At 38.2% G+C, this 24,535-nt stretch overlaps 1 protein-coding gene across 2 annotated transcripts in view; it reads left to right on the top strand.

Annotated features, from left to right (window-relative positions):
* asap3 (ArfGAP with SH3 domain, ankyrin repeat and PH domain 3) overlaps window positions 1-24,383 on the top strand; it is a 40,166-nt gene extending 15,783 nt beyond the window's left edge. Inside the window, exons 3-26 of one of the 2 annotated variants that reach the window (XM_067455152.1) lie at window positions 2,326-2,471; window positions 6,578-6,652; window positions 7,212-7,261; window positions 7,392-7,515; window positions 8,759-8,844; window positions 9,153-9,228; window positions 12,200-12,286; window positions 12,460-12,569; window positions 13,438-13,507; window positions 14,155-14,242; window positions 15,919-15,967; window positions 16,207-16,373; window positions 16,647-16,780; window positions 17,665-17,756; window positions 18,397-18,577; window positions 19,103-19,188; window positions 19,285-19,400; window positions 19,527-19,594; window positions 19,961-20,065; window positions 20,288-20,492; window positions 20,702-20,921; window positions 21,817-22,027; window positions 22,610-22,738; window positions 22,887-24,383. In XM_067455152.1, coding sequence (XP_067311253.1) covers window positions 2,326-2,471; window positions 6,578-6,652; window positions 7,212-7,261; window positions 7,392-7,515; window positions 8,759-8,844; window positions 9,153-9,228; window positions 12,200-12,286; window positions 12,460-12,569; window positions 13,438-13,507; window positions 14,155-14,242; window positions 15,919-15,967; window positions 16,207-16,373; window positions 16,647-16,780; window positions 17,665-17,756; window positions 18,397-18,577; window positions 19,103-19,188; window positions 19,285-19,400; window positions 19,527-19,594; window positions 19,961-20,065; window positions 20,288-20,492; window positions 20,702-20,921; window positions 21,817-22,027; window positions 22,610-22,738; window positions 22,887-22,961 — 2,750 coding nt within the window. In that variant the 3' untranslated portion in view covers window positions 22,962-24,383. Of the gene's footprint in view, window positions 1-2,325; window positions 2,472-6,577; window positions 6,653-7,211; window positions 7,262-7,391; window positions 7,516-8,758; window positions 8,845-9,152; window positions 9,229-12,199; window positions 12,287-12,459; window positions 12,570-13,437; window positions 13,508-14,154; window positions 14,243-15,918; window positions 15,968-16,206; window positions 16,374-16,646; window positions 16,781-17,664; window positions 17,757-18,396; window positions 18,578-19,102; window positions 19,189-19,284; window positions 19,401-19,526; window positions 19,595-19,960; window positions 20,066-20,287; window positions 20,493-20,665; window positions 20,922-21,816; window positions 22,028-22,609; window positions 22,739-22,886 lie in introns of both variants that reach the window. The other variant, XM_067455151.1, reaches the window with a different exon arrangement.
* Window positions 24,384-24,535: the final 152 nt, after the last annotated feature.

Below are 24,535 nucleotides of genomic sequence, written 5' to 3'. Positions count from 1 at the left end.
CTCTAGCTGCTGGAGTTTGTTTATTAAGCGAGCAGGGCAACCACCCAGTAGAGCATTACAATAATCTAGCCTTGAGCTCATGAACGCATGTACTAACTGTTCAGCATTTTGCATTAAAAGCATGTGCCGTAATTTAGATATATTTTTAAGATGATATACATCATGTATAGAGTCGGTGGGCGGGGCTTAACAATGGACGGCAGAGTTGTGTGCTACTTGTAAACAAAGAAGCTGGCAAATGTCAGTCTTTTGAATCTGTTTTGGCCGCGACTCTGAAAGACTTGGAGTTAAGCTTTTCTTTGAGAAAAGAACAAAGAACGGCACTGAAGTCATTCTTTTAGAAGGGAAGATGTGTTCTGAGTTTTGCCGACCGGATACGGCAAAAGTTTAATCTGTCAACTAGCTCCGTTTCACCTTCGGTGCTCTGGTTGGTTGTAGCGCTATCCTATTGTGTGCAGAGGGAGTTTGAAGGACAACTGTTTTGTCTTTCAAAATTAAATAAACTATATTTTATAGTTTATTTAACGGTGTTAACATTGAGTTTCTTGTCAGTCTAGCATATTGGCACTGTGGTGTGAGATCACTGGTGCAGTTTCGCTCAAGAGAAGCAGCAGCGTGGAGCGCACATGAACTAACCTTCTCTAACCTTAATACCAGTTACAGCGCAAAATAAACATGAATGAATCTGGAAATTTGTTAAAAGTAAATCTTACCGAAATCCGTATCATGTCACAAGGAATCACTCAATCAGTGTTTCAACCGTGGAAAGATGTCAAAACAGCTTGTAAACAATGTCACGTAACGTCACATTTACCTCACACTTACCACCATATCCAGTGTCCATAAACTCGTTAGTCTGCTAGAAAAATTAAGTCTGGAGAGGAGCATTTAGCTAATTATATGCACCACATTACATAGGCTATTCATTATAATATGATTATGTAATTGTAAAGTTAATATTATAACGTTATTGTTATAAAAAAAACTTCAATGAGTGTAATTTAAGTGTTTGATCGTGTACACACTTTATTAATGGTCAAGATGCAGTATCATATGTTGCTATAATCTTTTTTATGATGGAGAAAGCTCTCTCTGATTATGCTATGTTAGCCACTTGACAAATTCTACCATGCCTCTGGGGCATGGTAAAAAACTTGCTGTGAATCAAGAAAACAAGCGATTCACTCGAATCAGACTAACCGTGTTCTGCTGTATAACAAAGATTTGTTTTCTGGTAATACATTTGTATCCAAACAGTTGCTTGCATATCTAATAAAATACATACTATATTAAAGCATTTTTGGTGTTTCATGGTTTCTTTGGAGATCAAAGGTAGCGCAGATATGACATCACTGACAAATGATGCAAGGACATGGTCTGTAAAAATGGTCACCGTTCAAAATTGCTGATTTCTCTGGATTTAATGTTTGGTATAATGCAAGTACACAGGTCAACAAAATCTATAACATTGTTCTAGTGGTTTTTGGGTATTTTTAAATCTAAAAAATCGTACATATTATGCTAATTTCAGGTATGTTTCCTTGGAAAGCCCAGCGTGTTCCCACAAATACTTGTGATCATTATAAGTGAAGATGGTTTGGCTTTGTTTTGACTCTTATCTAAGTGTACCTGTTTATTTTATAGCAGTAGAGCTGAGCGCTCCTTGATCTGTAGAGCCTGTGGTGTTTTTAGTATACTTGCCAAGAGCTCACTGTGCTTCAGCTGGTATCATTTTCACTGCTCTGTATCTCAAAATTCTGTTTTCCTCTTTTCATTTGATCATGTGGTGAGGTCACACGGCTTCAGTACATGGAAAAATGCACAACTAAAAATGTTTGTAGAAAAGAGTTGTAGGATCAAATTTAATGTTTGTGCTTGCATTAAATTGATCAAAAGTGACAGTAACAAAAATGACATACTTTTAAAGTATAATATTTCACAATGTTACTGTTTTTACCATATTTTTTTAATCAAAAATACAGCCTTGCTGAGGATTAGAAACTTTCAAAAACATAAAAAAATTCTTACCTACGTTAAACTTTTCAATGATTGTGTACACACTTCATTAATGGTCAGTACATATTCTGACAATACATGATGTCGTACAAAGCTATAGAGACTTTTCCAATTTAGTCAATTCCTGATGGATAAAATCAAGTCTCACCCTACATTTGTTTTTTATTAAATATCCTGTTTCACATGTCAGATTATGGAGGAGAAGTTGGCTGTAAACTTAGTTTTGTATTGACTAATGTATCCTTTTATCTGTAGAAAGGTCAGTGACAGGATTGTCTTGATGTTGATTGTGTGATATTTTGTTCCCAGATCATGTGGAGAATAAGGAGCAGTACATAGAGGTCCTGGAGAATCTGGGGAACAGTCACCTGACGCAGGATAATAACGAGGTCTCCACAGGCTTCCTGAACCTGGCTGTGTTCACGCGAGAGATCACGGCACTCTTCAAGAACCTGGTGAGCGGGATGCCATCTTGAGCTAAAACTACAAAAACACAATAAAAGACAAAATAATGTTTTTTTTTGTAATCTTTCAAATAAAGACATAAATGCCTGTTCAGTACAGCAGAGAGAACAGATATACTTAGCGGCGTAACTTTGTTTTAAAAAGTGTGTTTGTTTGAGTGGGTGGGAGAGGGTTGTGTGGAGATTGCATAATAATAATAAAAAAGACACATCTAATATAATACAATGTATTGCTAGTCTCGAGAGTATATACATGAGTGACTAAATACGTGGATCCACTTTAAAATATTGTTTGTCCAAATGGTCTTGGGGTAGAATTTTTGTTTATAATATATATATATATATATATATATATATATATATATATATATATATATATATGCATTCATTGCATAGGCATATATATTTATCATTTTTTTTAAATCAAGTAGTGATTTGACTGATTTATTTGGCTATTTTTAAATCATCAACCAATTACCACATCCGCTTGACCAAAAACTATTTTAGTTCCTATTGTGTCAGTCCAAAATCCAACCCAACAACTGGTTGGATATATAATATAATATAATATAATATAATATAATATAATATAATATAATATAATATAATATAATATAATATAATATAATATAATATAATCACAACATAACATCACTAGGGGTGGGACATTTTTTTATTATCTGACGCTTTATGATTCTCTCTTATCATGAATGCAGCTTATGATGTCACTCCAGACACTTAAAACACTCTCAGGTACTAAAAGCACTTTTATTTTATTGCTTTGTAATGTTTATTTGTTCCCCTTTATTATTTTTTGTTGCATTAATTTCCTACTATCACTGTAAAGCTGCTTTAAAAACAATCTGTATTGTAAAAAGCACTATGTAAATTAAGATTACTTGGCTTTTTATTTGCTTGTAAGTTTTAAAGCAATATTTACTGTAGGTAATTAATAATTCTTGACATGCATTTTTTTTAAATTTGTAATTGTTTTAAAAAGTACTTCATTATATAAGATATTTAATAAAAATGCACAGATACATTTTATATTTAAAGCCGATAAATTCATTCATTAATAAGGAAAATATGTAGATCAAGAACTGATTTAAAACTGACTGAGATTCTCAGTGACAGAATCAGATCGGATCGTGAGGTGCAAACTCATTCCCACACCTAGACATCACCCATCCTGCTCTCTAAATATCAATATTGGTTGACCACAAATTTAGTTAAAGGGGGGGGTGAAATGCTGTTTCATGCATACTGAGCTTTTTATACTGTTAAAGATTTGGATTCCCATCCTAAACATAGACAAAGTTTCAAAAACTAATGTTGGACGTTTGATGGAGTATTTCTGTGTTAAAAATACTCCTTCCGGTTTCTCACAATTTTACTCACAGCCGGTGACTAAAACTGCTTCAAATGTCTATGTTGTCGGCTATCGTCGCGTGAGTAAACATCAGTAAACGACACGATCGCGTGCTTCGTCATTCAAATGCGCTAACGGTTACTCCATTGTTGTTCTCTGTATAACGTTACACTAGTCTGACGTGCAAAACCGTTTTGCTTGCTACTGCTAAGGTTTAGTCGCATACAATAGTCCATAAACCGAATCATGTCCTCCAAAACTGCGAGTAAACACACACTAATGTTGAGGGCCACTAAATACAGTAAATACCACAGAGACGGACGTCCTGCTGTTGCTGTTTCTCCTGTTTAATTTATTTCAGCCTCCGAATCTGATTCTGGATCATATCTGTATTAGCTGAATCTGATCTATAGCCATGGGTTTCTCCACGCTTGAGGACGTCACCGCTTTGGGTGTGCTCGTCATTCTTCAGCTCCGCCCACACGATACGCCTCTTTATTTTTTCCAGGAAAGACTCGGTACAGCCTATATTTCTTTTATAAATATAATAAAACTAAAGACTTTTCGGAGATATGAAGGATGCAATACTACTCTATAGGTACTCAAGATTGACTGAAACTGAGTGTTTCACCCCCCCTTTAAGAAACATCTTCCGGGTCCAGCATAAAGTTCAGTGATGCGTAGATGTTAATTACCTGTGTAATTCAATGCCAACATGAATAATTTCTACCTTATACCTTGAGAGGAAAATATTCAAGTACTGTCTGACTTGCCAATATTATTCTTCACAAAGCACCTTGTGTGTGTCTGTGCGGCCTGTCATCTCGATATATTCCTGAATAAGAAACAGCAGACTTCCAGCTGTACAAAGTACACAGGGGACTGGGAGAGGTAGTTTTTTGTGTGTGTGTTTATGCGCGTGTGTGTGTGTCAGCTGGGGTTCAACAGCTGCAGGCAAGGGCCCCTCAAACCACAGAGCCCGGAACCCTCCCACTGATAGTTTCCATGGTGATGGTAATTTATACCAGACCTGAGAGCATGAGTGGACAGCGTCTGACCACTGAGCTGTCAATCAAACGATCACCAGAGACAGGAACCTCAGCTTAAAAAATACACCAGAAAATCTGCTAAGAAAATAAACTCCATTTGATTTAGCACCCTTGTGTGGGGGCCATAACTTTCCCTCAGAGTCAAGCCCATTTTTCATATTTATGAAGATTTATATATATATAAAATATCCATAAAATTTCACATTTCAAGAAATTTAGTATTTGACCATGTCTAATGTATTCAAATGTAAAACCTACAAATAAGTATGCAGTTGTGATCTGCAATACTTTGTGGGTAATGGCATTACAAATGAAAAATATGATTTTTCCGGCCACAAAATGAGTCTAATTGGCCTCTTTGCATTGGAATTCTCTATTTTAACCTTAATTACTACACTGATTGTAATATAAGTAATATACATTTTAGAAGAAAAATATTGTAAGTGGTCATTAATTGACCATAATTATTGCATAAATACTATTTTGTACCAAGAGATCTCTTCAAAATATTCAATAAATATTACTAAACTAAAATATAGTTTATTTAATAACATTTATTTATTTAAACAATAGTTAAGGTGTACGGTCACAATTGACTGTGAAAGTAAGGAATACCTCAGGGCTAAATACAAGAAGAGCATAACATTACAGTAGTTCTTCTCCATCTCTCTCCATTTAAAAATTATATTGTAAATGCGGTTGATGTAATTGGCACACTAAATGCGCCAAAATGCTATTTGTTGTTTAAATTTCGTATTAAAACGTTTTTTGTTTTTTTATGTAAAGGTTAGATTTTGTCAAAAACAATTAGGATTTTCTTTGGCCTGAATGTGTGTGTCTCGAGACAAATGTGTGTGAGAGTTGGCAACCCTGAGACTTACTGTCGAATGCAATGCACCGTGTGCGCGCGGATGCGTGTGAGTGAGAGAGAGGCGGAGCTAAGGAAATGCAGCTAAACGAATGTGTGTGCGTCTTTTAAATCGCGTAAAAAATGAATGACGAAATGCAATATGTGGCGGTCGGTGTTGATTCTGTGGCGGACCGCCACAAGTTAGCCTATGTGTGGGAAACACTGCATGATGAAAACTGTAGTTAGTAGTAGTAAGTCATTTTAGGCTTATTATGAATATATACAATTGTAATCCATAAAAAAAGTAACTGGATTCTGATTATGAGCATTTTACAAATTAATACAAATTACAAGGTCCGTCTATGTCTATTTGGAAATCTACTATTGTCCCATCATTGATCTTTGAAACGACATGTGCAAAAGGGTTTCATATTTCCAAAAAGTTTGTCCTTGGTTTGAAATGAATCGGTCTGATTCTTCTCTCGTCCTGGTGTGGGTTTTTCTCACACATTCTTTCCTAAGGAAGATTTATACTTGCTCAGCACTTTAATGTGCTTGGCCAAGGAGAAATCCCAAACAGTTTTAACTTGTGCATTTTTTTGGTTTTGCGAGCATTTGTACCTCCCTGGACTGGACTTTATAAGGGAGGATTATGTCTTGCCAGGTAAAAATGTGAGCACACTTTGAAAAGGGAGTCAAAGTTTACATTAAAATTTGAACTGATCGAATTCCAAAAGTTTTTGTATGTTTCTTTTTGGTTTCTGTCTCTGTTCCATTACTTCTGAAAGTGTGTGACTGATTTAATGTGGTGTGTCTGTTGGTTGTGTAGGTGCAAAACTTGAACAACATAATTTCTTTCCCTCTGGAGAACTTGTTGAAGACAGAGCTGAGAGACAGCAGGCTGGTGAGTGAAACAGAACCCTGCGTCACACAGCGTTGTCCTACTAGACTAAATGTGTCAGAAACGTCACCTTATATCTTCATTTAGTATAATTGAAATCAATTAAAGAGCTGGTGAAGGTCAGGAAGATATTCATCCCCATGAAGAGTCCACAATAATGTGTTGGTTTGTTAATTGGATGAAGTGTTGTAACTACCCTAGCTTGTTTGGGGTATTGTGTTTTCTAATGTCAGATACAATTTCTGCACCACACCTTTCTTTATGCGTTTAACCTGTAAGATGAGTGGAGATGTACCGCAGGGCTTTGAGATCAACTTTTGATACACACCCTCATATTATTGCTTTCACAATGTAAGTTTTCCCAAACGAGGTGGCCTTTTCTATTGCATAAAGCTTTTAGGGTGACAAAAAATAAATGTTTTCATGTGTGATTGCATATCCAAAGCACTGGGTGTTAATGTGTGGTAGGTGTATGAGGGTTAAAATTGCTATACTTGGGGGATATTTTTTTGCCAGAAGTTAGAAAAACAATGTTTTTTAATTTATCTTTTTTCTCTTTCAGGAGCTGAAAAAACAGATGGAGAAAAGCTGGAAGGATTATGATGCTAAAATGTGAGTTTCAGAGTCAGGTTTTTCTCCTGGTTCCTATAACATTTAGTACAAGACCACCACTTGGTTTGTCTGAAAGAAAAGTCCACCTGCTATTTTTTTCTGTTTTTCCTTATTCGTTTTGGCTTTTCAGCGGGAAGCTGGAGAGAGAAAAGAGGGAGAAACAGAAACAGCATGGGCTGATCCGGCTGGAATCAACAGACATCACGGAGGACATGGAAAGAGAAAGAAGGAACTTCCAGCTGCAGATGTGTGAGGTATATGAGGCTGTACGAGGGCGGTTGGTTAACAGACTATGAAACGTGTGCAAAAGGAACCTGACCAAGACCACATTGTGTGAGCATCTCGGGGAGAATAAGTGCGGTTAGGACAGCTGTAAGAGTGTGCCTAAGCAGGTCATTCCTGGGTTACCTCAGCTTGTTAACCTCTCTGTTGTGTTAAACACACTCTTTATAAATTTAGTAAGTGTGTGGCGGTGTTTGAAGTCACCTAAAACCAAGAAGCTTTGGGGTGTTTTTTTGAGAGGCAGTACTGTTTAAGGCCACATTGTGTTAATGTGTGTGTGGTCATTGATGACCTCACTCCATATGTCTCGGTGGCGACATGTCCTAGTTCCATATACTGTGTGCGTGGCAGTTAGCGGGACTGGGAAAATTTGGGCTATGCCGTTTGAACCCAGCTGTGGTAATAGAAAGAATAAGGAAAGGAGTGAAGTGGAGGAATAATGAAAGAGAGGGGGATTTTCAGTGTCCTGCAGCACTCCCTTTCCCAGCCGCAGAGCTCCAGATGTCTCCACTTTGTTCTCTTTTTATAGTGGAGACATGCGTTATTTCTTCCAAAATGTGACCGTCATTAACTCTATATGCATAGAGTACATTTTCATCATTCATGTGATATGTGTGCATCATCACACATTTGAGTGTATGATTACATCATTACACTATTCATTTGAATGGATAGATTAGAAAATAGTAAACGTGCATGTTTTTGCCCTTTCCACCTCTGCAATTTGTGTTCTAAAATCAGCTCAAAATATAAAACATGCTTGTAATTCTCTGACTGAATTAAATCATAGCCTGAAGCTAAAAAATGAATCACAAACTACATAATTTTTTGTTAAATCTGTCAACTCTAAAGGTGATGATACACACGGCAACTTTTTGAGCAATGTTGCTGGGCAGTGGGCATCCAGGTGAGACATGGGGCTCACGACCGACGTAAAGTATCCATTTAGAAATGTGTTGCCCATTCTCAATGGAAAAGTGCCCAAGCAACATTGCCCACAAAAGTTGCCCCATGTATCATCACCTTAAGTCTGCAGACTGGCAATGATGTTTGGCAAATAACTGCAAAATGATGCAAAAATGTTTGTCCTGTATTCATCTACTTTTGCTTTGTGCTGAGTTTGTGCTCACAACATTGGGACACAAGAGTGGGACTGACCTTTGACCACTGATGAATTACTGACTCTTTTTCTCTCTCTCGTTCTCTGTTTTTCAGTATTTACTGAAGATTCAGGAGCTGAAAGTTCGTCAGGGTCCAGATCTACTGCAGAGCCTGATCAAGTACTTTCAAGCCCAACTAAAGTACGTCTGAAAACAGTTCACATCCTCCAAAAGCACCAGCTTCTATTTCAAATGCAAATTTAACCTAAATTGGCCTTAGTACAGAACTAGGCTTTCATCACTACTGCTAACCATGTCTTAAGGCCCCTTGTGTCACTGGGTTCAGTATATGAATGACAGATTAATATGAATAACTGTACTGTGAAGATTCAATCCTGCTCCTCACTCAACAGTACTCTGTAAGAATTGAATTGCTGTGGCTTGGTGGGTGTGTGTATTGATGTCATTGGCATTTGAGATGGCTAAACACTGCTATTGTGTGTTCTCAGTTTTTTCCAGGATGGACTGAAGGCTGCAGAGAATCTTGGTCCATTTGTGGAGAAGTTAGCAGCCTCCGTACATACGGTAATAAACTTGTCAAACCCAGTATTTGTCCCACAACTAAAAATGTACAACGTGTTATCATGTATTAATGCACAACATGTGTTGAATAAATGTACAACATGTGTTAACAGGAATATCTCAAAATGTATTTTAAATTTTTTGTAAATTTCATACATTTTGACTCGGATCATGAAGGGCAGCTCTAACTCGGCTGTTTATTTTATTTTCCTCTTAGATTTAGAGAGGTGATGAGTAGTAGATATAATGGCGTATCTTGTTTGTTTTTATTTGGGTGATGCAGAAAGCTATTTGCTCAGACGCATGCATACCTTCTATGTTTTGAAACCGATCTCATTTCTTATGTTAATCATGACCCTGTATAGTTGTAGCATGAAATAAGAATCTTTTAATTTATTTTCAAGGAAGATTATCATTAATTTTGCATGGCTAGTCTGGCACATGCAGTTAGATTGAAAGTTGCTTTGTTACATTTCATAAATTCTTTCTACTGAATATCAGGTAACATTCTTTTGTTAGTGCACACACATTAGCTTTGTTAAAAAAAATCTGTTGAGTGGCATTTTAATACATCATAGACTGTTTCAAGCTGAAACATTTTTGTTATTGCATGTATCTTTTGCAGAGAAAGCAATCCCAAAAAGGCATTTCGATGAGTACTGAAAAATGTTGCAAAAGCTGACTTTTTTTTCTTTACATATGTGTCCTAGGTATTTTTATGCAAATTAGACTATAGCACTAGTTGGCAAGATATGCTGCTTGCATGACTCATAGAGGTATGATACAAAGAGTTGCAAAAATCAGTTACTGAAAAGTGCGGTTTCATAACGGGTTAGGATACTCCCTTAAAAACCAACTGCCTATGCAGGCAGTAGATGGCAAGGAAAGTCACAAAGTGTTGAAGACAAGCTATTATATTAATTACATCCAGACTCAGGTTTGACTCATTTTAGTCTCCCTAAAGAATAAACCAAAATCAGTTTAAAAAAAAAACATTATATTAACATGATGGACTAACAAAACCCAGTGCCATATTGTATTGTATGTAATGCTGTGGTTCTAAATGAAAATAATATCAGTTTAAAAAAAAAAAACATTATGTTCAGTATTTGTCAGTTGATGTTTCCCAGCTGCATCATGGAACCTGGACTGCAAGTCTGATCATGGTTGTAAAGAGATATAATCCGGCCTAGAGTGTATATCACGGAACAATAACGGTGTTCATTAAATGGTCTTTTATATGTATGAAAGTTTGTCGTTTTGTTGTTACACTGAGGAGAAGGCAGGATGGGGCATGTGGAATTGATGTTGAGATGACCATGTTTTAACACAGATCTGGTTTGAGTAACTTTTCTGATGTGACTTTTCTCCCATTTTAACTTGTCCTACTTTGATCATAACAAATCAGCATTAAAGGGGGGGTGAAATGCTGTTTCATGCATACTGATCTTTTTACACTGTTAAAGACTTGGAATCCCATACTAAACATAGACAAAGTTTCAAAAGTTAAGGTGGACGTTTGATGGGAGTATTTCTTTGTCAAAAATACTACTTCCGGTTAGTCATAAGTTTCGGCAAGTTTTTTGAGATCATGCGTCCCCATTGACGTTAGTGGGGGCGGAATTTCCTTGTATGGGCCTTACGGACAATTCTACCGGAAGCGCGTGAGAGAGAGCGAGGGAGAGAGCGAAAGCAACAGCCTACGCCCATCAAAGCGGGGCTTGTAGGATGCTGGACAGGTGACAATTACACATAGCACATAACAATGTCACCAAAAAAGTGGGTTTTTGGTTGCCAGACCAAGACAGTCCTGCACAGATTCGCCAAAAACCCCGCGTTAAGGCAACAGTGGATGTAATTTGCTTTTCCGGATCAGCAACTGAGTTGCGCGAATGTTTATATCTGTTCGCTGCATTTCGGTGCCGACTAAGATAAACAAGGCCCAGCTCGACGCCGAATTTTCCCAATCGCCTAATGCTGAAGGATGGAGCAGTCCCAACGTTAGAAGGGTGAGTGAGACTGCTTTTAGTCCGCTTAAGTTACTGTCTACACAAACCACGCGTAAACACACACACACACGTGCACAACTGCACTTCCCACATGTACACCTTCAAAGACAAAAATACGACGATATAATTCAAGTATAAATATGTAAATAACACAAGCCGCTAAGCATATTATATAGTTAGTGTATAACTTGTAACTTACCACATACAGACGTCCTGCTCTAGTCGTTTTTGCTGCTGCTCCTGTTCAACTGCAGCCTCTGGGTCTGATTCCGGATCATAGATGTATGGCTGTATCTGATTAAAAGCCATATTTTTATTTTCAATAAAGTTTTTTTCCGCTGTTAGGGATGACGCTCGACTCAACACACAGCGCGCTGCTGCACACGTCATTATTTAGCTCCGCTCACACGACACGCCCCCACCCGCTCGGCTTTTTTCGGAAAGACTCGGAACAGCGCATCTGTCTTATATAATTATTAAAAAAATAAAAACTTTTCGGAGATATGCAGGATGCAATGCTACTCTATAGGTACTCAAGATTGACATGACACTGACTGAAACTGAGTGTTTCACCCCCCCTTTAAGCACATGAAAGCAAGTGAATCTCAAAAATGAAACAACCACAAGCCAGTTTTCCAAAAGGAATTCTTTTCTTTTCTTTTTTAAAAAAAAGTATTTAATGGAAATTGGTAGAAGAAATTGCTGGAATTTTGTTCTAGAGGCCAAAGCCATAATTTCATCAGGCTTTAAGCAATGCAGGATTTCTGGCTGTGTCGTTTTGGTGCTGGACTTCATTACAAAATGGAGGAATGTTTTCCAGTGTGAGCCTGTAGTCTGTGTCATCTATAACTGCTGTTTTTGTTAATGTGTATAACTTATGTTAACCAATCCCACAACTGGTTTCATTGTTATACACAAAAGCAAGGCAAGTCAACCCATGTCATTTTTCTGTGATTGGTTTCCAGGTTCGTCATGAGCAGGATGAAGAAGTAAAGCAGCTCTCTCAATTGCGCGACTCACTCAGAACGCAACTACAGGTGGATGGCAAAGAGGTAACTTCCAAAATAAATACAACTCCTAAAATTCCCAAGTTCTTGTTCTAAGTAATGCATTTTTTCGAAAATGGCTCATCTGTGGCTGTAATTGGTTTTAAAGACGAGTTTAGAGATGAGGATGATGATGTAGATGACAATTATGATAAATATGTTGTTCTGTGTCATTACAGGATTTTCTAAATAGGAAAAACTCTGGCCATGGATATAGCATCCACCAGCCTCAAGGCAATAAGAAATATGGCACAGAGAAATCTGGATTCCTTCTTAAAAAGAGTGACGGGTGAGTTAAACGTTACTGTCTACTTCCCCAAGTTGAGAAGGTCACAAACCCTCCCCAGAAACAGCAACAGTCAAACTATTTATTTTTATTACCTGAACTTATTCAAGTTTTTCCAGACATGATGTAGTATTCGGCTCCTGTTTGCATTTAGTCGCATGGGGTTGAGTGTATGTTCCTCAGGAAACGGTCTCCACACAGCTTTCAGTGTGTGTGATGATATATATGCCCCTATTTTTAAGCTGAGAGCAAAATAAATGAAGGAATGAGTTATAATATCCTAAGAGAGTCATGGAGCACAGATAGTTAGCAGCACAAAGCATCAGTCTGAGATTTTTGACTTCAGGCTCACAGCTGTTTGTTTGTGCCACAGTGTTCCTCTCACACAGATGTTGTCTATTAAATGTGGTTTAGTTTTCTTTCTGCTCTACAGTCACTTAAACTCTTTTAAAACTACAGCTCACAACACACACATGCCCACAACCATCCAGACTACTTGTTTGATTAGTGTGAGAATAACCATCACCACAATTTTTTGTCATTTTTCCCCCCTTCTAATTGTAACTTTTCTAGTGAGCAGTTAGTTATTTCTGCTTACATGATTTATATGGTAAAACAATCTACCCTATGCATTTTTATTTATTGCCATGAACCCCCAAATGAGATGATTTTGTCTGTGTGAGGAAAACATAGTTAAAAGTAATTTGCTTTTATATTGGTATACAATATTGAACATTTCTGAGCCCTATCACAGCCTCAGCATCCACAGGAGTAAAGAACGCTATTGTGTAATAAACCTTTGGTATGAGGGAATTAAGATAACATTGATGGATGTGGATTGTTAGAAGTTTTCATGATCTTTGTGTTTCAGGATCAGAAAGGTTTGGCAGAAGAGGAAGTGTGGGGTTAAATATGGCTGCCTCACCATTTCTCACAGCACGGTAAGATTTAAGAGTCAAACACAGCTCAACACCTTCCAGTTACACACTTATTATGTTATATTACAGTCTCTGAATCTGATTGGCTGAGGGGCATTACAAAGTACTCAATATTAACTTTTTGTTTACAAACCTTCTGTATAAAAATCATATGGCTGAATCTTTCTATGCGGTAACCAGGGCAACAGTACTTTTGCTTGAGTGATTAGTTTAATGAGCACAAATAGTACACCGACATTAGTGATAATACACTCTCTGTTCTGAGAATCTCTTGAGTGATTGTTTACAATTTAGGAGATGCAATCAAATTTTCCCATGCTGTATGAGAGTCGTCGTCGCTCATGTATTAGTGATTTCCTTTCAGAACCACAAACTACAGGCCCCAAACACATAAAACAGTTTAATCTAGAATCATCCACATTGTCAAAAACTAAAACTTTTACTGGTTTTACTTATGTCTGTGTGTGTGTGCTTCCATCTTCAGTGATTTAGCAACTAAACTTTTTAAGCTTTTAATCACACCTCTAGCGTTAATCCTGCACACATCACAGTTTTGAAGTGAGATTTGTTTGTGTTTAATGGGTGACCACATATGCACTGTGTGATGAGAGAGCCTTTTGAGCATGTTCTAACGCTTCTTTTTTTCTCAGATCAATAGACCACCCGCAAAGCTCAACCTCCTGACGTGTCAGGTGCGACCCAACCCTGAGGAAAAAAGAACGTTTGATTTAATTACACGTAAGTTGATCTCTGACCTTTGATCCTTTCCTTCTCAGATATGGCAAGGACTGTTTGGAACAGAAAACTAATTCATTAATTACTAAATAGTGTGCAGTATACAGTGTATAAACAAAAAATAGTTTGTAAAACAGTAGGCATCATTCGATGATACATAATGACAACATGAAATAAATTAGTTTGAAATCTTAGCAAATTTCTTTAAAAAAAAAAAAAATTCACATGTACATAAGCGTTCACAACCTTTGACGTGACACTCAGATTTGAGCTCAGGTGCATCCTGTTTCCACTGATCATCATTGAGATGTTTCTACAACTTGATTGGAGTCCACCTGTGGTAAATTCAGTTGATTGAACATGATTTGGGAAGGCACACAGGCGCACTCCATATCCAACCGGATCGAGCTTGAGAGGTCCTGCAAAGAAGAATGGGAGAAACTGCCCATAAATGCTTGTAGCATAATGCGCAAAAAGACTTGTAATTGGTGCAAAAGATGCTTTAACAAATATTGATCAAAAAAGGCTGTGAATACTTATGTAGTCATGTGATGTAATGTTTTTATTTTAAATAAATTTGCAAAGATCCCATTTTGAAATAAGGCTGTAATGTAACAAAATGTGGAAAAAGTGAAGCACTGAATACTTTCAGGATGCGCTGTACTGTACTAGTAAATCAACGAATTGTAAAACGTTTGTTTTGTTTTTGTAAAATTCTGAGTGTGTATTTACACTACATGCCAGTGTTGAGGTAACACATTACACAAGTAAGGCACGTTACAAATAACTCGTAAAGTAACGCTTTATGTTTAGATTTAGAACAAAATATCTTCTTTCTTTTTTTCAAACAAATAACGCAAGTTACTTATTTTCAGATTTATTTTCACCTCTACTGTCCCAATGTTGAGAGAAATTGAGGCATTGTGTGCGCTGTGTAAACATAATGGTTATTGTAGTTCCAGACTAAATATGAGTATGCGTTTACTCATCTCAAAATAATTAAAAACAGTAAAATGCAAATTCAGAATATTACACAAACCTGCAATAATTTAATGTTAAATAATACAAATATACTTTCTGTATTTAATCTCACTTTATTAAATGTTTTTCCTGTTGACCTTCGATGATCCAATTCAACCATACTTATAAGCAAAAATGGCTTTAATTAAACAAAGTGTTACTTTCTTTAAAAATAACTATACTTCTACTTTATTCACCTCACTGGAAAGCACTTTGCATTTTGATTAATGTCGCATCATCTGGGTCTTCTATGCAAATATATACAGTATTTATACTATATACTGATGGAATAATAAGAATAGTATGCTGTTCTGAAGATATCCAAGGACTAGCCAGGGATGAATTCAACATGCATGGCTGGAAATAATTTAGTGCTGTAGGCTTAACTGACCTAAATATGATGCATTCATGGAAATCTGATGTGAAATATAGTGTGTTAAACCAGACGAGGCGCTTCATGCATGTAGGCGTTCAGAAGTATGTAAATAGTTTTGAGAAATAGGTGTGTAGGTGTGTGTAGTGGCTCGGCCTGACTGTTTTTTGTTTATACTGTTATTTCCTGTAGATAAGGATGTTTTTCCATGTTTTCTTTTATGCGTAAAGGTTCACCTAATGCACACACTCTATTTATTTTTTTCTCTCTCTCGTTTTGCTTACAGACAATCGCACATACCATTTCCAGGCTGAGGATGAGCAAGAATGCATGATGTAAGTGCAGATGCACATAAACTTACACGTGCACAGAGACCTCTCTATCACACTGCGGTGCAGCATGTACAGACATGCAGGATCAAAACCTGCTCCTCAAGACGAGAGATAGAATAAAAAAGGAAAGGGAAAGATAAAGACAATGAAATGTTAAAGAGGCAGCGGATGTATCTGAAAGGTCACTCTTTGTTAGGCAGACATATGAATTTATTTTTGTAACCTCTCTGTCTGTCTTGCAGATGGGTGTCTGTGCTGCAGAACAGTAAGGAGGAGGCCTTAAACACGGCTCTGGGTGGAGATCAGCTCCAGTTTCAGGACAGCGGTCTGCAGGAGCTCGTCCGAGCTGTCATCTCAGGCCTGAGAAACCTGCCCGGCAATGAGGCCTGCTGCGACTGCGGAGCGCGAGGTCTCGACATCTTAATGCATTTAAATACTATTCACACTGAACACATTTTTGCATTCCATTGCACAACATTTCTGTAGTTTTTCAGTGTAAACATGCTTGATGGACATGTTTGATCATTGTACTCTTTTTTTTTAATCATTTTCAAAAATGCTGCCCTCAAGTTAAAATATGTTCAAATCTGTACCTTGAGTTATTTTAGTCCACTGCCACTTTTTTTATTAATCTGCAAAAGTTTTACTAAGAAGTGTTTTTAAAGTGTGACGTGCTCTTTAGATCCCACCTGGCTCTCCACTAACCTGGGCATCCTCACCTGTATCGAGTGTTCAGGAATCCATCGTGAGCTCGGAGTACATCACTCACGAATTCAGTCTCTCACTCTCGACGTGCTGAGCACCTCTGAGCTCCTGGTAAACACACACACTCACACACACACTCTGGGTGTGAATCTTCAAAGGTCTCACGATATAACTCGATATCGATCATCATGTCAGTGAGTCGATTTGCATCTCAGTTTTCATTATTACTGCACATGGCTACTTTTTTGTCAATTACTGTAAGCAGTTAGATATATAAACTCAACTCCTTTTATTTTATCTGCAACAAGAAAGTACACTTCCTGAATGTAGCAAACATCAAACACAGACAAGTCTGAACACAGTACATGACAAAACTAACAAACAGAAGTAAATACTAAAAGTGCATGGAACTGTCAAGTAGAGTACTTAAGTTACAATAACGCTCATTGACATGCTCACACGCTTTTTTATTACTCGCTTTTGTGTTTCGCCTCCCTCTGCCATTTTATGTTAGTATGAGAAGCACGTATGTAACGAATCATGTCAGAAAAATGTCATTAGGCTATAATCAGTTCATGTTTTATCACTGCATCGATGCAGAATTGTCGATATATGTCGTATATGTATAGATAGATGATCTATAATGTCATGAGTCCATTATTGACTTGCTAGCTGCACTTTTACTGTTGTTGTTTTTTGTGTGCTAAAAATCAATTTTACACCCATAATCCACTGGAGTCAGCAGTTACTCACAAGTGATTTGTTCTCGTGCACGTGTTTGGATGAACTTCTGACCTCTGACTGTGACAGTAATGCAAAAAAATCCCTAAATGCAAGTGCTTCACACTAGTGTCATTTATTAGGTACTTAGATTACAGATGGAGCAAACTACCAATAATGAAGTTAGATGCATGAATGCAGTGTTCAATTTTCTGTTTGATAGTTTTGTATGTTTACGGCAAACATCTGTTTATTAGTTGTGTTTTGGTTTACAGTTGGCAGTGAGCATTGGAAATGCCAAGTTTAATGACATCATGGAAGTCAACCAACCCAATGATGCAATCAAGCCCCTCCCAAAAAGTGACATGTGAGTCCTAGTGTGCAGTTCAGATATATTGCTTCATATGTGACCTGTGCTGGCAAAAGGAGTCGGAATGCGCACGGGATAATCTCGAGCTACATGCGATTTTGAGGTTTTCACAAAAACGAGTTCATTAAGCCCTCATCTAGCTTAATGCTCAAAAAAGAGTATCTTTATTTGTACGTTTTCTGGGAGGAGCAGCTTTGTCCATGAAAAATGATCTGACTCGAGCTGACTGACAGATCTGACATCCGTGGTGTAACATTAGATCTGTGCAGTACACTAGGTCATAAAACAATTGTGGTATCATGGAAAAAAGTAGAATATATATTTTTCCTATAGGTATTTGGTTTTGACTTGGTGTGTGCCAAATTTGGTGTTATTACCAGGGATTTTAAGGTATCTTTATTAGGTGATTGTTTCGGAACCTTCAGGAAATCTTTATTTTCTTTACTGACTATCAACTTCAAATGTGTAGCTGTTATTTTTCTTAAAGAACAATAACCCATTTTTGAAAATGTGCTTATTGGGACTTATTTTGCCATCATGGGTCACATATTATTCTTAACAAAACAAACACTTTTTGTCCCTTTACTATTAGCTCAGCCTTGATTTAACACATTTCGCTTTTGTTTGTGCATCCCAGGACGGCGAGGAAGGAGTACATTGTAGCGAAGTACGCAGAACGCCGCTATGTCCTCCCAAAAGAACACTCTGAAGTGTACCATGTATATGACACCGTGAGGAGCAAAGACCTCACGTCACTACTGCAGCTCTATGCAGAGGGAGAGGACCTGTCTAAACCAGTGGCCACACCTGACGGACAGGTGAGACCACTCAATCGTAACATACACCGCTTCCACAGTGGTAAAATCTTCTCAAGTTTTACAAATGTGCTCGAGATGTTTTGAGCTTTCATGTCTGTCTCCCTGTGATTTAGTTAAATAGATGTTCATTTCAGTTTGAACTGTATAAACAGAAACAAGACAGAAAAAATCTGTGTGGTTAGATGTCATTAATCACACATCATTCACTCTTTCACTGTAATTCTGTATTTCCCTTTTTCCATCTCTAATCACATTTCCCCTCTTTTCAGCCCACTCAGGAAGTGAACACATGCTGTGTAATGCCTGCTGTACTTGTTTGTGTATGTGTGTTATCTGGCTGAAATCTCTTTTTTTAAGACAGAATTTGACTTGAATGATTCAGTGACTGAATCGCCATGTTTTAATTTACCGCACACATACACTCACAAGTAGAGAATTAAAGTACACCAGCTCACTGTCTAATTCAGAGGGTGACCAATTGACAGCAGCCAGTAACTTTATCTTGTTCTCTTTTGTGTCTCGCAGGACTTAAAGGAGACCGGTCTTCACTTAGCTGTGCGCATGTCTGATAAGACTTCTCTGGCTCTGGTGGATTTTCTTGCTCAGAACTGGTGAGAGAAATCTGCTAGTCACACATCTGTCAGCACCCAGTAGGATGTCCATCAGCTGACTACCCTGTGTGTGTGTGTGTGTGTGTTTTCTCTCAGTGGCTGCCTGGAAAAGAAGACTGCAGAAGGAAACACAGCACTTCATTACTGTACATTATTCAACAAAACTGAGTGTTTGAAACTTCTGCTCAAAGCAAAGGCTGCTTTGCACACAGGTATGCAATACGTGCTCACAAATCCAACTATCAAGTTATGGATGGATGGATGGATGGGTGGGGTGGTGGATGGATAGATAAACAGACATTTGATTCAACCCTTCCATTGTTCTGATTGTCCTGTAGTGAACTCAGCGGGTGAGACGGCTCTTGACATTGCCAAGAGACTGCAGCACATGCAGTGTATCGAACTGGTGAGTATCACATATTGGATAAAAACAGAGCTTTTATTGGCTTTTTGTGTGTGTCTGTGGGCATGTGTTTGTAGAAATATTATATCTAGGTTGATTTTTATCCTGGTTAATATCCTGAAGTCTCATATGACAATGTTTTCTTAAGGAACTTCCCCTCACCTTTCCTGCATATAATAGTGTATCATCACAGAAAGCAAATACAATGTCTGCAAATAAAGGACCAGGGAGCATGCTTAAATTGATTAAATAAATGAAACTGAGCTGAATTTGCTTTCTCTAAATAGGAGACTAATGTGAAATATTAGTCTTGTCAAAAGTGAGTCACAGAGTTAACTGGAATTTCTTGTTTCCTTTTTGTCTGTTTAGCTGGAATTGGCCCACAATGGGAAGTTTAACTCTCAGATCCATGTTGAATACCCATGGGAGACACCACAGGACATGTATGACAGTGAAGATGATCTGGACGAAAGGGTCTGTTACTATTTCATACTATATGCATCTTTCTCTGTAATATGCATAGTGATGTCTAAGTTTGCAACCACTAGTGAAAATGTTATAATTTACCTTTTTTTCTAATTTTAAAATGTAAAGAAACCTAATGATAAAACAATGCTCAGGTTCAACAATAAGAATATGTGAAAAGTAGATGTCCGTGTTGTGCTTTATAATAATGTTGATTAAATAAATGTTTAGGTGAGTCCCCATCTTAAGGGCTCACGGTCTCTGCTGCCCCCTGCTGGCAGCAATGGGCACTGCTCGTCCGCATGGAATGTAAATAAAAGCAGTCCAGCCCGAACCTATGAGAACATTGACTTCCTATATGAAAATCCACCCAACAACAGCGCCCCCACTGGTGGCTCCATGCCTCCTCCCCTGCCAGCTAAAGCAATACAGAGAGGTGAGATGCAATGTTTGCTAGCTTTTAATTGTCTTTTGAAGTCTGAAATCTATATTTAGATGTTCTCTAAAAAGCTGAATTGTGCTACTTTGCTTATGAGAAGGTGTGTGGAAACCATGCAGGCACATCCAGACAAACCACAGCAAGGTCAAAGATAATTTGTGTCCCCACAGGTCGTTCAGATCCTCAGATCTCGGTTTCCATTCCAGAGACTCACGCCCCCTACCGCCAGAGTTCCCACCCTGTTGGCTGCTTTCAGAGAATCAGCACCACGTCCTCAGAGTCGTCTGGACTGACATCTTCTGCACGCTCTCACAGCATGGGACCGTCAAAAGGACAGAGACAGACAGTGTTCTGGGAAGGACCTTTCTCGGGTGCAGAGGGCAAAAATCACTCCACTTCACCACAGATTCAGAGAGGACCTGTCAGGTTAGTCGCTCTCTGCGTCTGAAATCACTTACTGTCTGAGTGGGTAATACACTTAAATTTACTATGCGACCGTTAAAAGAATAAGCTCTGTATCAGGGGTGAGCAATTCCAGTTCTGAAGGGCCAGTGTCCTCCAGAGTTTAGCTCAACCCTGATCAAACTCACCTGCATCTAACCTTCTAGTAATCCTGAAGACGTTGATTAGCTGGTTCAGGTGTGTTTGATTAGGATTGGAGCTAAATTCTGCAGGACATTGGCTCTATCTAGTATGAATAAGGCTAGTATGTATGAAATTTCAGAAGTACTACATCTGCCATGTTGATTTTTCGCATACCGTGTATTCAGAGTTTGAACATACTAATCTTTTGCTGTTCTGTTTTTCGCATTCTACACAGTAGGAGTCAGCGACTGTAATCCTGTTACATTTATCTTACATGCCCAAAGTGTCCACAGCTTTTTCATATTAAACTGTTATTCCCTTAATTAAGACGAGTTTGAATATACCTCTCTCGCCTGAGTGTGTGCACTTAATCTTTCTGACACGTGGTGACAATCTGATAGCATTTATCTTAGCCCAGTTCCTCCACGTTTCCCCTATTTAAATATAGTTACACAAATAGTTGAATGATCGGTGACACAAAATAAAACGTGGCGCTTTTCTAAGCGGATTAAAAAAATAGAACTAAAAATGTATGGCGGAATAACACTTCTGAGAGTACTTCGACTCGGCGCAGTAAAAAGTCCCAGCTGAAACATCCTCCATCACATCTCCCCCCTCCCATTGAGAAATGAGACATCTACTAAATTCAGTGTAGCTTTTATTCATATCTGGATTTGTTTGAGTATATTTGTGTAGTCTTCTAGTTTGTCAGTTCAAATATAATGTGTATCTTCAGTTCAGAGAAGACAACCTCATATCGACGCACAAGCAGTGGGAGCCAAGGGAGGAGTTCGGCCCCGTCTCCAGGGTGTGCAGGCAGTCAGGAGGAACTCTACTGCAGTCCAGTGGGCGGGGCTCCCAACCCCACACCCCCACCAGCTAATGCTAACAACAGTGCCACGGTGCCAATCATACTGCCGCCACCTCGCTCACGCAAAAATGCCATGGTAATGTCATGCAGTGTTCTTTATTTTAAGAAAATATTTTTCTTCTTAATGTTTACATAGTATTAGGGCCTGAGCACAGATGTGTGAGGACCCTATTGGAATTGCTCTGTCTATTATGCTGCTTCTCTGAAATGAATCTTTTTTTCTGGGCCTAAATATGCTCAAAAATTCATGAAACTTTGCACATGCATCAGAAGTGGTGAAATTGTATGTCTGAAGGGGGTTTCAGAATTAGGCATGTCAAAATGGCTCTAGCACCACATACAAAATTTCAATTAAGCACTTTCACGCTACATTTCACGTACAAGTTAGGCTCATGTAACAGCCCAATACCTACAAAAAAAGTCCCTGAATGCAAAATGTAAAAAACTAACAGGAAGTGAGATTTTGAATTCTCAACAAAAATGTTGCTGGGTTTTTGATGCCATTTCCAGACATACTTTGACCAAATATGATGTTTATCTAATGAATCCTTCTTTGTTAGTCTAATCTAAAGGCCTTTTGTGACATTAAGTTGAGAAGATCTTGAGTTTTTGCTGAAGGGCATGTCTGTAACTTATATTTATTTTCTCTGTGTGTTAGATCTCATTAAAAGAGAGACCAAAGAAGGTCAGAGCATTAGTTGACTGCAGATCAGTGGGTGCCAATCAGCTGGCTTTTTTCAAGAATGAGGTCATCATAGTGACAGCAACTGATGACCCACACTGGTGGGTAAGTATACATACTCCCTCACACTGACACACACACAGTGTTTACATGGCATGCTTTTAACAGCCTTTGCAGTAAGTGTGAATACATTTTCCATAAACGGTTCAAACTGATGTTGAGACTTCAACATCTTGCACTCTTTTCCTCCCAGGTGGGTCATATCGAGGGAGAACCTTCTAGAAGCGGCTCCTTTCCAGTCAACTATGTACATAAATTAGGAGAATGAGATGAACCTCCATGAACACTCACATTACACCATGTGGAACTAGTCTAGACTGTTGCCGTTTTCTTCAGAAGTGCTAGACCTAGAAAGTGTGGAGGCCTGAAATGCACTTAGAAGATGAAAGACTGGAGAACAGACTCTTACACCGCATTAGTGTGGAGTGCTGTAAGGTGATCCACTGATCCAGTTCAGTGCTGCTCATAACGTATCTGAGCGGATTATCTGGACTGAAGGTTTGGTGGGTACGGCTTTACTCACTTTTTAATGGTTTCTTTGGAACAGGCAGAAAAGGGATGAAAACCATCCAGCTTTTGAAACTCTTCCTGGCTTGGTTGTTTAAAAAACCGACAGCACTTGTTCGTATTAATATTGAGGCATTGAACGTGGACTTGGTGTTTGAGCTATCTAAGAGATTGTCGCCCAGACTGGAAGGCACTGACTGGACTCATTTGCTGAAGCTCATCCTGTGGTCGTCATGCCATTAGTTCTGGCCAGACACCAGGTCCACCAGACAGCGAGTTAAAGGATGATGTATTTGGTTTCATCTGTCTCCTGTGCATCGACGTCTCCTATTGCTGCTGGTTCCCAGACATCCAGCCCTGCACTGGGAGACAAAGCATCCAGTAACATCTGGGAAACGCTCAAACCTTTAGAATCCTGAGATTAAACGTCAACAAATGACTGCAGAAACTTTGATTCAGTATTGCAAACCATAGATTGAGAGAAACCAAAACAAAAAATTGTACCCACGCAGTACAGACACTATTAGGACTTCTACAGCACAAACACACTAACACATCATTTTCCATTGTCTTTGCTTCTGAAGTGGTACAATCCCAGCACACACAAAATCTGGATTGTATTTCATCCTTGTGTTTATTTTATAGTAGAACAGCTCTTTTTGAGTTTTCATATTTTATGCTAATGTTTAAAAGAAAATCACTCTTAGCTTTGTCTATACCAAAAAAAAAATCAGTACTTGTCACCCATATTTAATGTCTTTTGTGTTTGTATCGTCATCGGAAAGCATTTTTTTCTGCAATGGGATCTCCCTCCAGACCGAGGTGGTTTATGGCAGATTGGGGAAGTGTCTCGATCCAGCAGATTCCCTATAAATGTTTGATAAGCTGAGAGCACAACAGATGTTTTCCATTCTGCCATCTCATTGACTTCTGTGAAGCATTTTTCAGGCAGAGATGAACGTATGCATGTTGGAGGTCCAAAATGGTTCAGCTCACTTTGTGTTTTAGGAAAGCAAAAGGTAATGCTGTGTAAATTACACTTTTTTTAACCCAACCATTTTGTACCACTGTAACTGAATATTATTAAGAAATTTCACATCCAGAGAGTCAGGTTTTTCTCTGAGATGTTTAGCATCTGTCTCTAAGAACTGAAAATGACAATTAAATGTTTTCAAACTGTAAACACGTGTTGTTTCTGGGTTAAACCTTTGACATAAGAATGAAATGCTTTATAACAGAACATAATATAGTACATTTTCTGAGGGGAGATGGCATAACTATCTTTCTAGAAAATAGAAGCCCTCTGCAATCAAACATGCATGACTGCATTTTTTG

This window comes from Pseudorasbora parva, chromosome 10, assembly GCF_024679245.1.
Source record: "Pseudorasbora parva isolate DD20220531a chromosome 10, ASM2467924v1, whole genome shotgun sequence".
Classification (NCBI taxonomy): domain Eukaryota; kingdom Metazoa; phylum Chordata; class Actinopteri; order Cypriniformes; family Gobionidae; genus Pseudorasbora; species Pseudorasbora parva.
The sequence above is the reverse complement of the archived record's forward strand: the minus strand, read 5'-3'. Positions and strand labels throughout refer to the sequence as shown.